At 48.1% G+C, this 15,422-nt stretch overlaps 1 protein-coding gene across 6 annotated transcripts in view; it reads left to right on the plus strand.

Moving 5' to 3' along the window:
* Positions 1–15,422, plus strand: part of dop (microtubule-associated serine/threonine (MAST) protein kinase dop) — a 384,316-nt gene that overhangs the window by 358,078 nt on the left and 10,816 nt on the right. For all 6 annotated transcript variants that reach the window (XM_089551564.1, XM_089551572.1, XM_089551581.1 and 3 more), the window contains 13 exons: positions 92–190; positions 880–1,012; positions 2,306–2,435; positions 3,621–3,795; positions 4,858–5,030; positions 6,528–6,598; positions 7,082–7,198; positions 7,374–7,484; positions 9,045–9,272; positions 9,807–9,955; positions 10,141–10,289; positions 11,284–11,545; positions 13,017–13,335. In XM_089551564.1, the coding sequence (XP_089407690.1) occupies positions 92–190; positions 880–1,012; positions 2,306–2,435; positions 3,621–3,795; positions 4,858–5,030; positions 6,528–6,598; positions 7,082–7,198; positions 7,374–7,484; positions 9,045–9,272; positions 9,807–9,955; positions 10,141–10,289; positions 11,284–11,545; positions 13,017–13,335 (2,116 nt within the window). The remainder of the gene's footprint in view (positions 1–91; positions 191–879; positions 1,013–2,305; positions 2,436–3,620; positions 3,796–4,857; positions 5,031–6,527; positions 6,599–7,081; positions 7,199–7,373; positions 7,485–9,044; positions 9,273–9,806; positions 9,956–10,140; positions 10,290–11,283; positions 11,546–13,016; positions 13,336–15,422) is intronic.

A 15,422-nucleotide genomic window follows, 5' to 3' on the forward strand; every position in this document is an offset into this window, starting at 1 on the left:
GGACTGCCACTGGCATGTTAGTAGTGCAGCCTGACTTCTAGGGGCAGTCTGCTTGTTGCATAACTAAACTTGACCAAACCATTGCGTGCAGTGCCAGGAGAAGTCGCCAGAGGCTGCCCACCACCTGAGGAAGCTGGTGCGGAAGCTGCTGCTAATTGTGTCGAGGCCCGCACGGCTGCTGGAATGCCTGGTCAGTTTCTCTCTGGCTACCCGCTTGTCCATTTGACTTCACTCACTGCTTTGTGATATCACCTGAAAAGGTTTTGGTTGGTCAATTTGATATACAGCGGAATCTCATTACTAAGGCAAACTCTGTTCTAATTCAATCTCCAAGTTTATTCAAAGTGAAGGTTCGACCTTTCTGACATCAAGTGTCGAAACGGTAACGACATCAAAAATTCTTCTCTTTATTATAATTGCACACAATTCTAAATCCAACAAATGTTATCAAGAGTAGTCTATACTGAATTAAGAAGTCAGCAGAATGTTGTGCGACATTATAGAAATGTACAATGGATCACAGCAAGAATGGACAGACACATTCGTTGGCAGAAAGTCATGTACGTTCACTGAGGGCTCAGAAGGTGCTGCCATACAACTTTTGCTTTATCTAAGATAAGTTTAGGTTGTATACATACCTTTTCTTCAAGCATCACTTATTATATATATACCTTTTCTTCAAGCATCGCTTGAATGTTGAAGGTCAAAAGCTATCTTTGGCAGCTACTAAAAGACACCGGTATTACTACGTGAAGTAGTCAGCCTTTGTGAACACATCCTCATCAGGTTTCCTCATCAAACGAGCTCACTCATTGGTTGAAATTGGGGTGAGGCTAAAGAATGGGTGCCCGTCTCATGCGAGCCCATCGGCGTGCACAGGAATTCGACCCCGAGGAGTTCTACCGGCTCCTAGAGGCAGCCGAGGGCCAGGCCAAGGTGGTGCAGGGTGTCTCCACCGACATTCCCCAGTACATCATCAACAAGCTGGGCCTCAACAGGGACCCCTTTGCCGGTGGGTGCAGCGTTCGGCAGGGCTTCCCACCTGTGGCACTTACCCAACCTGACCATGGCACTTCCCTAATCTTGGCACTTCCCCAATCAAGACACTTCCCCAACAGCGGCACTTTTTCCCCAATCGTGGCACTCCCTTAATCTCGACACTTCCACAATCGTGGCGCTTCCCAAATCACGGCACTTTCCCCAATTGTGGTACTTTTCCCCCAATTGTGGCACTTTCCCCAATCGTGGCACTTTCCCCAGTTGTGGCACTTCCCTAACCGTGGCACTTTTTTCTCCAGTCATGGTACTCCACTAATCGCAGCGCTTCCCTAATCGTGGTACTTTCCTCAGTCGCAGCACTTTCCCCAATCGTGGTACTTTTCCCCAGTTGTGGTACTTCCCTATCCATGGCACTTTTCTCCAGTCGTGGCACTCCCCTAATCGTGACACTTCCCCAGTCGTGGTACTTTCCTCAGTCACGGCATTTTCCCCAATCATGGCACTTCCCTAACCGTGGCACTTTCCCCCAGTCGTGGCACTCCCCTAATCGTGGCGCTTCCCCAATCGTGGCACTTCCCTGATCACAGTAATTCCCTGATTGTGGGGAAATTCCCCAGTTGTGGCACTTCCCCGACCGCTGCAGTTTCCCCAACTGTGGCATATCCCTGACCGTGGCACTTCCCTGACCACAGCTGGCTGGTGTGACCTTTGTTTGTGGATTATAATCCCTGGGCGTCAAAAGCACATAGCTCAAAATGAAAAGCTGTGCGGACACAGAGCAGTCAGTGCCAGCTTCAGCTTTTCAAAAATTGTCTTTTAAACAAGTTCATATTATACTAACTTCATGAGCCATGGTAGAAGAGAAATGGGAAGGTGGTTCTTTCGACCTGCCTTCTTCTAAGTGAGGCCAGAGGATTTGCTTTTATGCGGGCAAAATCAAGCCCTTTGGTTTAAATGTTAGTCACCCAACTGAGACATTCTTTACTCCCTTTAGTTCAAGTTTGTGCTGCCTTGATGAGTTGGATTATCATTTTCACTGCATCTCAGTTCGTAGTCAGAGTGGCCTGAGAGCTGATGGCCAGAACAATTTAAAAGACGTTGAATTTATAGATAAAGACTTGGAATAAATTCATATTGCAAAAATATCCGCACAAGCTTTTAGTCCGGTTGAGTCTTGCACAGTTGTTGTCCAGCTATATGCCATGTGATTGGCATGGTCGCCCAAAGTCTATCGGGAGGAGTGCATTTGGCTTACTCTGTTGAGCTGATGCTGACTGCCCTCCCTTCCTGCCCACGTTTGTTTCAGACTTGGCGGCAGAGGAGTCTGCGGAGCAGCTCGACTCGGTGCCCGAAGTGGAGGAGAAGAAGCCGCCGGCCAAGACACCATGCGAGGACGACTTCGAGACCATCAAGCTCATCAGCAATGGCGCCTACGGGTGAGGAGTTGATTATGCCCCTATTATGCGAGTGAATACGGTAGTCTTTATTTTTCAATTGCTACATCAGCCGTTCAGTGCATGTACAGTCTTTGTCAAAAGTAACCAGGCTGCAGGTTTTTTTTTCTTCTCAGTTGTATATTAAAGCTATTCTGCCAGCCCTCAAGCTCGAAATCTCTGTATGGTGAGAAGAACCCCTGTTCTCACCTTCAAAGAACTTTTTGATCTTTAGGGATGCCGTGAGGGCTTTGTTATACGAATGACATGCAAACCATGGAGCCTCGTTACTTTTGACAAAGACTGTACAATTGTTTTTCTAGTAATGTTTATGACATCGCTGCTATGTCATGCAAAGTATTACACTGAGTATAGGTTTCGGCTTACTGTTTTCGCTGTTTTGAAACGGTGCCACTCGGTGTTTTGGAAAGGATTGTTGTGCCGGTCATAGGGGACTTTAATAAGGGGACGTTAAGGGGGGACCCTGGTCTTGAAAAAAAAATTTTATTAATCTAGATATAGTAATGAAATTTTCAGGCCACATGTATTTTTGGGTGCTGATTTTAGATATGCCATTTAATTTTGTGTAAAACAATTCCTTGAGCACTTATTCAATTTTTATGCAAGTCTTTTGGAGAGAGCATATAAGAAAATTTGCTGCAGGAAACTCGCTGAAATGCATGCCATTGGGCTCTCTTGACACCAAGGAATGCTATAAAGGTAAAATTATCATCCTGGTTATCATAGAACTTGAGTTACAGGGTACTGAAGCTGCCACTTCACAAACAGCAATACACACTTTTCTTCTCATTTCTGAAGCAACAACTTCAAAACTCTATAACTCAAGTTCTCTGATAGCCAGGATGATAATTTCACCCTTATTGCATTCCTTGGTGTCAAGAGAACCCAATGGCATGCGTTTCAGCAAGTTTCCTGCAGCAAATTTTCTGCAAAACTTTTCCCAAAATATTTGCACAAAAATTGCACAAGTGCTCAAGGAATTGTTTTACATGAAATTAAATGACATATCCAGAATCAGCGCACAAAACTACATGTGGCCTGGATATTTCATAACTGTGACTTCATTAATAAAAATTTTTTTTCAAGGACCAGGGTCCCCTTTTAAGTGTCCCTAACTGGACTACTCTAGTACCAGTGCTGAGGCGAGTCCTTCCCTTTTGGTGGCAGGGCGGTGTACCTGGTGCGTCACCGGGAGAGCCGCCAGCGGTTTGCCATGAAGAAGATCAACAAGCAGAACCTGGTCCTCCGCAACCAGGTGGAGCAGGTGTTTGCCGAGCGCGACATCCTCAGCTTCACCGACAACCCCTTCGTCGTCTCCATGCTGTGCAGCTTCGAGACCAAGGTGAGAGGAAGCGAGGTGTAATGTGTTCGGTACCTGCGCAGTGGCTTGTGGGCTGTGGTGTTTCAACAAGAGCTTGTGTGTCCCAGTTGCACCAAGCCAGATTTTGATGAAGGTGAAACACGAAGAGAACACTGCAGGTGCCATTGTAGGAATTACAAGTTAGTTGGCTCATCCTTAAATGAAACAAATAATAATAAATAAATAAAAAATGATGTGGCTTTTTTACATTGGAAGAAACTTAGAACGCTGTCTTTTTTTCCTTTATATTTCGTTCCCTTCATGATGCGCACAATTTTTTTTCTTATCATAAATTGCAAGCATGGAGAATTTTGCATGGGCAGTTATGAAGTTGGGCTACATCCTGTTGGATTCATTTAAAAGGACCTTCTAAAGTGGTTGAAACGCAGTGAAAGTTAGAACCATGCTTGTAAACCATAATGCGTGCTCTGATAGTTGCAACTGGTTCCATTCTTATATCAACTACTCAAAATTGATTTTCATTTCTTTAGTGGGATGCCATTTCATTTATTTTTTTCCCGAGGCGGTTTGTTGATAGAGGTGCGTATGATGGCAAAATGAACATTATATATATGTGTGCGTGTGTGTGTGCATGTGCGCATGCGTGCGTGAAACGTTAAGAGATCAGAAGTGGGTGAGGGACCAAACGCAGGTTAATGACATCTTAGTTGAGATCAAGAGGAAGAAATGGGCTTGGGCAGGGCATGTTATGCGAAGGCAAGATAACCACTGGTCCTTAAGGGTAACGGAGTGGATTCCAAGAGAAGGCAAACGTAGCAGGGGACGGCAGAAAGTTAGGTGGGCGGATGAGATTATGAAGTTTGCGGGGTTACAGTGGCGGCAACTGGCGAAGGACAGGGTTAATTGGAGAGACATGGGAGAGGCCTTTGCCCTGCAGTTAGAGTAGTCAGGCTGATGATGGTGATGACGATACATTGCGTGCAACAAATCCAGGAGCCTGAACCGAGCCTCGTCTAAACCTGCCTGCGGGCTTGGAAGTGTCCGCGTAGCGTTCTCGCTAAGCTGTTTCGTGTGCCAATGCAGCGCCACCTGTGCCTGGTGATGGAGTACGTGGAGGGGGGTGACGCGGCCACCCTGCTCAAGAACATGGGCCCCCTGCCCGTGGACATTGCCCAGTTCTACTTTGCCGAGACGGTGCTGGCCGTCGAGTACCTGCACAGCTACGGCATTGTGCACCGCGATCTCAAGCCTGACAAGTGAGCTTCTCACTCTATTGCCTTGCCTTTCGCGGGATGCACATGAGGGATGTGATGCAGCAGAGAGAGTTAAATAGATGGGAGGGGGCTTAGGGCGCGCACATTTCATTTCTTTCACCCACTTATGCATCCGCACTCAAGAGATCATTTGGGAGGCTGTTCAGGTTCAAACTGGTGATGTGTGGCATACACTTCCATATGGGGCCACGTATTTAAGGGAGGAAAGCTGGTCTTAGAAAAAAAAATTTTTGTCAATGAAGTCTTAATAATGGAATGTTAAAAAAATATCTACTTCTGCGTGCTGATTCCCAATAAGTGATTTAATTTTATGTAAAACAAGTCCTTGTGCACTTACATAATGTTATGTAACTTTTTGCCGAGAGCTTTCAATAAATTTTGCAGCAGGAAACTTGTTAGGACGCATGCCATTGGCTTGTCTTGACATCAAGCTATGGAATAAGGGCAAAATTATTATCCTGCCTATCATAGAAGTTGAGTTACAGGGTTTTGAACTTGCCACTTCACAGATGGGAAGAAACTGGTGATTTCAAAATCCTACAACTCGCCTTCTACAAGAGGCAGGATGATAATTTTACCCTTATTGCATAGCTTGATGTCAAGGGAAACCAATGGCATGCAGTCTAACAAGTTCCCTGCAGTAGAATTTCTTTCAAACTCTCAGCAAAAGTTACCCATCGTATTGCATAAGTGCACAGGGACTTGTACAATAAATTAAATTGCATATTTGGAATTGGCACGTAAAAATTGTTCCCCAATGATTTCATAGTTGTGACTTCATTAATAAAAATCTATTTCTAAGACCCTAAGAATAGGTTATCCATGTACTTCCAGGTGAGCTTGGAAGAATAGGAAGCCAGCACCTGCCATTGCAGGGCAGTGGTGCATCCCTTAACCGCTGCACCACTGCGCCATGAGGCGTGTGAGGACTCCCGGGGATCTATGAGTGTAAAGTAGATAATGTCCAATTACACATATATGGTCATTAAACCATTAACGCTGTCGACCCATACCCTTAACAAGGAGCTTAAATGTCCGCTCCAGTTTTTGGATGCATATCTGCTTTTTTTTTTTTGTACTTCTGACATTTCCTTGGAGGGCATACTTGTGCCTAGCTTGGGGTGCAGCTAAGCTTTTGAGCAGGCAGTTACGTAATTTGCATAGCGTACAGTGTCTAGCCACAGGACAGGCAGGTGTAATTAACCGCTTTATCTTGCACTCAGCACGAAGAAGTCATTTTCACGACCACTTCACCCTTGTCTTTGTCAGAGCTGTAGTTGTGAGCTCACTTGCTTACGGTATTACTTCAGGAGAAACCTGGGTGGCAGTGCACCTATTGATTTTAGTCTTGGCCCAAAAATTCGCATTTTGAACGGTTAGAGAAGATGCCCCTTTACATGTTGTGTGCCTTTTTTTGCAACTGCTTGCGCGTATTGTGTGTTGTGCGAATGTTTGTTTCTTGTTTTCGTTGTGCTGCAGTTTGCTCATCACCAACCTAGGTCACATCAAGCTGACCGACTTTGGCCTCTCCAAGGTTGGGCTCATGAACTGTGAGTTGGGTGTCTTCCGTCCCCTTCTCTTTTGACGCTTTGCATGCTGCATTTGCTTCTTGCAACCCATTCAGCTTGCTTGATGCACCTGTGCAGAGGCTTTTGAATAGTTGCACAGAGCTGATGACTTGACCAAAACTTCCGTCCGTCCGTCACCTTCATTGTGGAGCGTTGATGATAGGCTGGGGAAGCCTCTTATGACGAAATGTACAGAACTTCTACATTGCCTCTCTGCTAACAGCAGTTTGGCTGAGTATAAATTGAAGTTGCTCTGTGCGATAGGATTACCAATTAATAAGACATTACTTTCGCTGAAAACTGGAGTTCTTAATACAGTGAGGGTTTCTGATAGGTTGTTTCAGGGTGACTGAAGGCCGGCAAGGATAGCGAGTTGAAATAGACAGTCCTTTCCTGTCTGCATGTCACGAGTTTTTAATAACCTAGTGAGAATTTCGAAAAAACATGTTTTCCTTTGCTGCCCAGTGGCGACCAATCTGTACGAGGGATACCTGGACAAGGAGACCAAGCAGTTCAACGACAAGCAGGTCTACGGGACGCCCGAGTACATTGCCCCAGAGGTCATCCTGCGCCAGGGCTATGGTGAGCGGCATCCGGTTTGGAGCCTGTTCATTCACAAACTCTTTGCTTTTAACTTGGAGGTTGTTTGCTCTCTCTTTCTTGATTCGCAATCTGTGTTGCACTTCGTTTGACGGCTTTCCTCAAGGTCTCGAAATTAGGTGAAAGCAGCTCTGTCCCCTCTGCATCGTCCGTGCAGGCAAGCCCGTGGACTGGTGGTCGATGGGGGTCATCCTGTACGAGTTTCTAGTCGGCTGCGTGCCCTTCTTTGGGGAGACCCCCGAGGAACTCTTTGCTCACGTCATCAATGGTGAGTGGCTGGCTTCGTCAGCTCTGCCTCCCCTGAACATGCCTCGCATCAGTGTCGGTCCGAACTGGCGTGCTTGGTATTTCTGGCACACCTCTTATTCTGGTCACCTTTCACAGTACTCTGTCTCCTCAGAAGACACGGTTGTTTGTGCCAAAACAGCAAGGCTTCTTTGAAACTAACTTCAGCTGTCTTTAGTTTGGTGGAAGGCAGGATTATACTTGTAGCTGCTTAAATTATGCACCTTTTTATAAGAGCTTTCATGCTTTCAGTACATGCAACTGTCAAGCTTTTTACAGCAGCATATTAATCAAGGGCTAGAGTTTCATACCTTTCTTAATGTATGTTAGGGGTCTTGCCCACCCACCGCAGTGACTCAGTGGTAAGGCGCTCATCTACTGAGCCGGAGTGCCTGGATTTGAACCCGACCGCGACGGCCACGTGTCGATGGAGGCAAAACGCAAAAGGCGCCCGTGTGCTGTGCGATGTCAGTGCAGGACCTCCACTATGGCACCTCTTTCTCTCTTTCTTCTTTCATTCCTACCTCCCTCCCTTCCCTTACAGCATGGTTCAGGTGTCCACCGAGATATGTGAGACAGATACTGCACCATTTCCTTTCGTCAAAAACCAATTTACAAATTTATTTATCTTGCCGTTTATTACGAAGGCATGAACATTTTTCATGCACCATCTTGATCTCAATGCAGTTCAGTGCTTATATGTGCCAAACAGGGAGCTGCATTCCTGATGTTGTGCCAGTAAATCCGATCATGCCTAATTGTCTGCAGTTGCAAGACTTGCCTGTAAGTACTTTGCAGTCACACTGAGAAGGTGTGGACAAAAATGCAGGTCGTACAGTGGACAGACTTGCGACTGATACAGCAAAATCTGGGTAATGCAAACTTGCGCTGGCAATTTCTGAACTTATTTTGTCCCGGCAGCACCAGATGTATTGAGAACCTCAGCTCAATTCAAACAAATTCTGGATCCCTTTAGGGTTCCAGTTATCAAGAGTTGATTATATTGGTACTTGAAGAGTGAACGGAATATTTTAAAGAGAGAGCCTTTAATGCCTCATCGTTGTCGACAGAAGGTTGTCAGCAGAGGTGTCCCGCTTTTTGGTTGGTCGAAATGGTTATGGCATCAGAGTGCGCAAATTCTCAGTAATGAGGTCACCCACGGATGCCTGACGCCCTCTTTTGGAGCAGACGACAACAAATAAATAGTTGTCTGCTCCGACAGGGGGCGTAAGGCACCCGTGGGGGACCACATTACATACCTAATTACTGCGAACAAAGCCATAGATACAACTGAACTAATCGGAGCAGAGAGAGAGAGTTGTGCTAGAAAAGCAGTTGAAGTCGGCAGTCAAAGTCGGCAGTCAAAGTGCATAGTCAAATACAGCACTAGTACAGCACAAACAGTCTCGCAGTCAGTGCCAAACAGTGCGCCGGGAAAGGCTTTCGCCTTGCAGCACTTTAGAGAGCCAAGGTGCCCCCTGAATTTCTTTGTTTCCTCTTTCATCTGACACCGCGCCACCCTCTCCCCTGTTGGGGGTTGCAGATGAGATCGAGTGGCCCGAGGACGAGGACTGGCCCCTGCCGGAGGATGCCCGCCACCTGGTGTCGCAGCTGCTGCAGCAGAGCCCCCTGGACCGGCTAGGCACGGGGGGTGCCCACGAGGTGAAGGAGCACCCCTTCTTCAACGACGTCGACTGGGACTCCCTGCTCCGGCAGAAGGCCGAGTTCGTGCCCCAGCTGGAGGACGAGGAGGACACCAGCTACTTCGACAGTGGGTGTCTTCCTCCTCCCTCACTGCCCTTTCCCTCTCTCTTGAGACTCGCGCCGTGGACAACACCTTTTGCTTTGCTCCCGAGAGGGAGTGAGGCCACATTTGAGGGCGAGTCAAGATTCAAAACTAAAGGAAGTGAGGTGGGCGAAGAGAAACCCAGAGTTCTCCACCGCGCCTTCACCTCATTGCCCGTAGTGTTGCTTTGAGACAATCAATCAACCAACCAATCAATCAATCATTCAGTCAACCAATCAATCAAATCAATCAATTCAACCGGTCAAGCAATCCAACCGATCATTCCAATCGCTCTATTCAACCAATCAATCAATTCAACCTATCCATTCAGTCCAACCAATCAGTCAGCAGTTTGCTTTTCTCCATTTGATGAAGGGCTTGCAGGTCACAAAATGACTTTGACTCAGGCCGGACGATTTACTGCATGTGAATTCCCACAGTGGCATGAAATAAAAGTGTGTATTCTAATTCCACTGAAGTTCCTCTCCATCTGAGACAACCTGTGGTGTTCAAACGCAGCCCGGACAGACCGGTACCAGCACGATGACTCGGAGGATCACGACGACGGGGAAGAACACGTGTTCTCGTCCTTCTCGTCGTGCTCCCCGCGATACCGCAAAGTCTACTCCCGCATCGAGAAGGAACTGGAAGAAGAAAACCTGCTCAGGGTGAGCAAAAACGGTGCTTGCAGCTATCAGCAGAGCACTTTTGTTGACTCCGTATTAACACCGCACATTATGGGAAGTTGCCTGCCACAGTGGCTCAGTGGCTTTGGTGTCCAACTGCTGGGCCCAAGGTTTAGGATCGAATCCCTGCTATAGTGGCTCTGTTTTTTCTGTGTTCTCGGGTGCAGCACGTGTGCGAGGAAAGCCACCGTCGCTCGCTGAGCCGCACGGACTCTGCTCCGTCGGACTCCAGCGGGGACTCCACGCTGCTCCGCACTCCAGGACCTGGAGCAGGGGACACATCTGTGCGGCGACTGTCTGGCTCGTCGCCTGAGCTGTGAGTGCCCTTTCACTCTGGTGTGGGTGAGGTGGGCCGGGCAGCTCTCAACTGGATTCACTCGTCATCAGAATTTGCGAGTGCACCATAAACTAGGCCTTGGGAGAAGGCACTTCCTGGGCCCTACAGAGGTCTTTCCATCCAAGCACACGGCAGTTCTGTTAAGTCCTTACTTGTAGTACTTGCAGTTATTCTTGTGGTTCTGGCAAAATTGAGTTAGAGTGGACTATAAAGGTGGTAAGTCATGGTACGGTGTCGATTGTTCAGTGAAACAGCAGGCTGGGCTAGTTGTTGCACAGTCATCTGAGCAGTGAGCGAAAACAGGGCGGAAAGAAGCTACAGGACACTCAGCAGCTTACAGCTGAACTTTGCAGCTGAATTGAGAAGCCAGTGCAGTTGAACTCTGCAGATTGAACTCTACACCTGAACTCTGCAGCTGAACTCTGCAGCTGAATTCAGCAGCCAAACTCTACAGATTGAACTCTGTAGCTGAACTCTGTAGCTGAACTCTGCAGATTGAACTCTGCAGCTGAACTCTGAACTCTGCAGCTAAACTCTGCGGCTGAACTCTACACCTGAACTCTACACCTGAACTCTGCAGCTGAACTCTACACCTGAACTCTGCAGCTGAACTCTGCAGCTGAATTCAGCAGCCAAACTCTACAGATTGAACTCTGTAGCTGAACTCTGCAGATTGAACTCTGCAGCTGAACTGTGCAGCTGAACTCTGTAGCTGAACTCTGCAGATTGAACTCTGTAGCTGCTGAACTCTGCAGATTGAACTGTGCAGCTGAACTCTGAACTCTGCAGCTGAACTCTGAACTCTGCAACTGGACTTGGGAGCTGTGTGCTGTGAACTGAGCTCAATTATAAGTCAAGCAGGTGTCCCCTAGCTTCTCTCTCTGTGTCTTGCGTTCCTTTTCTTTGTGATGTCTTCACATCCTTCACGCCTTGCTTGCTTGTTGACAACTCGGCTGTCTGTCTGTCCCCCCAGCCCACCGCCGGGCGGCCGCCTCCCCCTGACCAGCACCCCCGAGTCGTCCCAGACGGAGTCGGACGAGGTGTCACCCCAGGTTCAGCGCCGAAGGCGGCCGGGCATCGCCGACATGCCCCGCTTCGCCCTCTCCGTTGACGAGGACACCAGCCGGGGCCGACCCAAGCAGCACCGCTTTTCGGCACCCCTGCCACTGCCCCTGCCCCCCATCACCACCACCGCCACCTCCACCACCCCAGCCACCCTGGCTGCCACCACCGTGGTGCGTATGCGGTGGGGAGTGGGTCTCTCAGTATTGCACTGCACTAGAAGTAATGAAGGTACCAACAATGGCCCTTGAGTCGCCGTGATGGCTCAGTGGTTGTGGTGCTCGGCTGCTGACCCGAAAGACGCGGGTTCGATCCCAGCTGCAGCGGTTGAATTTCTTTGGAGGAGAAATTCTAGAGGCCCGTGTACTGTGCGAAGTCAGTGCTCATGAAAGAACCCCAGGTGGTTGAAATTTCCGGATCCCTCCACTACGGTGTCTCTCATAGCCTTAGTCGCTTTGGGACGTTAAACCCCAATAAACCAAACCAAACCAACCAATAATGGCCCTTTGGCTGTAAATGCTTTACTTTATGCCCTCAAGGCGAATAAAGCATTGGAGGACGGAGTGGTTGGAAAACAACACCAAAAAAGTAAAAGGCTACAAGTGCAAGAGAGAAATAACTGAATAATAAGCACATCGACCCCCACCCTTATGTAATACCCTGTAAAGGGTCCTTAAGGCTTCAGTAAATGATGATGATGATGGCATTCAAAAGGCAAATCATGCAATTTTAGCTGAAGTAAATTTGTAATGTAAGTTGTGTTCAGTGGTTGCTATCAGTGTGGTAAGACAACTCCAATCTTTGAATGTGCGTAGTGTGAAGACTGAAAGAACACGTTTGCTCCACTGAATGGCACAACCAACATTGTTAACACGGCTTGTACAAAAAGAAACACTAGACTTAGGCAGTGAGGTTAGTTTGTCATGCAGATGGGTGTGGCTAAGAAGCTGGCAAAATAGGCAGGAACAGATGAGCTCTACATAAGACGCAAATGGTGGCAAGCAGAGGCTCAACTTCAGGATCAAGGACCTTAATCCACGAAGGCTGACTTCTGTGTCTTCAAAGGCAATTAATTGAGAGTCTGTGTCAGCATATGTCTGTAATGGGATCATGTGCTCTCTTGATACTCAGTGTGCCATTCATGGCTGTACTTGGCTAGATGTGGGTAATATTGTAGCGATCATTGTGCCTTGCTTGTCTACGTGAGAACCTCATTTATGAGAAAGAAGCTAATAGCCTTAATTAAGGAAAGATGCCGAAACAAGGTAATTTTTGGAAGGTTGTAGTGATTAGAATAGAAACTTTAATGAGTCTATTTTTTAGGCAGGTTATTTTCAGAAATTGTGAGAAAAGGCAACCACCCAAGGACATTGAACCTCCCCTGGACGTCCTGGGGACGTTCAGGATGTCTTCAGGACCTCCAAGGGACGTTTTAAGGGCATTGAACCTCCCCTGGACGTCCTGGGGACGTTCTGGATGTCTTCAGGACCTCCAAGGAACATTCAGTACCCATTGGGCATGTACCATCTGTGGGATGTAGACAAACACGGGTCTTTCGCATGGCAGATACGATGCTCTGGCCTCGTATTTATGCCACACGTGGCCACTTTACAATTCCTCTCTGCTGCTCGGCACATTTCGCAGGCTGAGCCCCGAGAGCTGTCCCCTGTCGCCGAGCGGTCGGCGCGAGCCAGCAGTGACCGGCGCGGTCTCGAACCGGGCACCAGTGGTGGGAGCACCAGCAGCAGTGGTTCCAGCACTGCTACCGGTAGCACCGCGGTGTCCGCGACGCCCAAGCGGGAGGCGGACAAGGAAGCGGTCGCCCCCACCTCGCCAAGACCGTCAATGCCCAAGCTGGCGGCCACGCCTCCCATGCCAACTCCTTCGCCGCCCATCAAGCTGCGCTCGCGGTCGGTCATCAAGTCTGCATCGGCATCCGGCCTCTCGCTCATCATCCCCTCCGGTGAGAGACGACTCTGGTGCAGAGTGTGCTCATAGTCTTCCTTGTCTATACTCACAGTTGTTATTGATTTCTTGCACAAAGGCACGATCATTTGGGACAAAAAGGAGTTCCAGGTTGCTGACACTTTAGGTTAAGTGTGATAGAAAGATGTAATCGCATTGATTCACCCATTTGGATTTGTGATCAAACAAGTTGTGTCGTGCGACTGAGTTTGCTTAGTAAAAAAAAAAAAAAAGACCTTATGTTTGCAAGCGTTGTCTTCCTTCTTTGAATGAGAAGGGTTGGATCTGCACAATAAGGTGCCAAAATAGAGGCTAGAGGCTTTGCACATTAAAGACACTCCCATCGAACGTGACTGCCACGTGACAGTATGCCTAATTGCAGTTTTCCACTTCCTTGGCACAAATTATGCTAGCAGCTGTACTGCACATACTGTCGTGTAGGCTAGAGTAAAATGTGTTTGGTGGTGCCACGGGCTCCCCACTGAACAAGGGTGGCAGAGTTTTGGGCAACGTGGGGAGGATGCAGGAACAAATCAAGTGTAAGGGTATAAGTGTAAGTTAAACTGTAAGAGAGAATAAAGACACTGGGAGCAGTACATACTCATCATGGGCATCAACTCTGCCATACAAATACCATAGTACAGTAAAAGCTCGTTAATTCGACACTGACGGGACCGCGAATAATTGTCGAATTATCGAATGAACAACAAAAAACAATGTTTGCCGCAACAGGACGTATACCTTTATTTGGCAAGGAAATCTGTAATCACCGTCTGCTTTTTCGAGCGACTACGATAGCTCTAACAGCTGCCAGGTGCTCCGCGGCACACGCGCCGTCAGGGATTTGTTCACAGAAGTCCTCCCGCACGGACAAGGCTTCTGCGGCTTCTTTCACCGTGCACTTCGGCATTTGGGACAACTGCTCACAATCGTAAATCGTCGTCGTTGTCAGCGCCTGCCACTTTAATTATTTCATCCTCGGTCAGCTGACAGGACACAAAGGTGAGGCGCGCAGGCCCTGCGCGCTACCCACCCGAAAGCAGCGCGGGGAGGAGGTGAAGGGAGCGCGGCTCCCCGCTTATCTGTTTTTTCAACCAGCGTCCGCGGGGACGGCGTTGTTGCTGGGACGCGCGTCTTATCTTTTCTCTTTATCTTTCCTCTGATCTTTTAACTCTCCTCTATCTGCACATGGCAGCGGTGGTGGCTCGGCTGAGCCAGTAGGCAATCCCTTGCAATTTCCTTTCACCCTTCTCTCAGTCACAACAAAACAGCAACAACAAGCAGCGCAGTAAACACGCTGACAAAGCGCGCATTTACCAAAAAAGGCGCCGTAAATAACCACGATCGTAGCGACTGCTGCGACACAACAAAGCACAAAAAAAAGACGCCAGCCGCTTCGGCCGCCGCTAACTCACTTCCTCGGATGGATGGATGGATGATAATATGACCATACGGATGGCCTATCAGCCGTACAGTAGCGCCGCTCATGGCAGTGTTTTTTTCTTTTTGCTCTCGGCAAACCGGCTTGGCGGGCTGCGGAGTGAAGTCGAATTAACCGACGCACGGCAAAATTTGTTCGAATTAACGAGAGTTTCGCCCCATAGACTCCTATGTATAATTGTAGGGACCTCGCGCGCGTGTCGAATTATCCGATTTTCCGAATTAACGGGGGTCGAATTAACGAGCTTTCACTGTAATACGTTAAAGGCTTCAAGTCACGGGCCATAATGGGAAACATTCTGTACATCCACAGAAACATTCCTTGGCATGTTAGCTGAAGGCAGGGCTGTCATGGCTTGCCGTTGAGGGTGTAGTCGAATCTCTAGGTGGCAAACCTTGATTCAGCGAAAATCATGACACAAAATACGTTCTTTATTTTCCATCCTTGGTTTGAATAGAAATCACATCACATTTCTCTCAATTCAGCAAATTCGTCTTCCGCCACAGTTTTGATTCAGTTGGCAGTGTTTCCCTTGCCTTGGAATCCATTCTGTTGCACTATGGTTCATTAGGGATACAGAATAGCTACGCCAGAGAGTCAGGTGGGCAGGTGAGATGAGGTTGTCCAGAAAAGGCCCAAGGGTG

The sequence above is a fragment of the Amblyomma mixtum genome, chromosome 1 (assembly GCF_055824585.1).
Source record: "Amblyomma mixtum isolate Tamu chromosome 1, ASM5582458v1, whole genome shotgun sequence".
In the NCBI taxonomy this organism is placed as follows: domain Eukaryota; kingdom Metazoa; phylum Arthropoda; class Arachnida; order Ixodida; family Ixodidae; genus Amblyomma; species Amblyomma mixtum.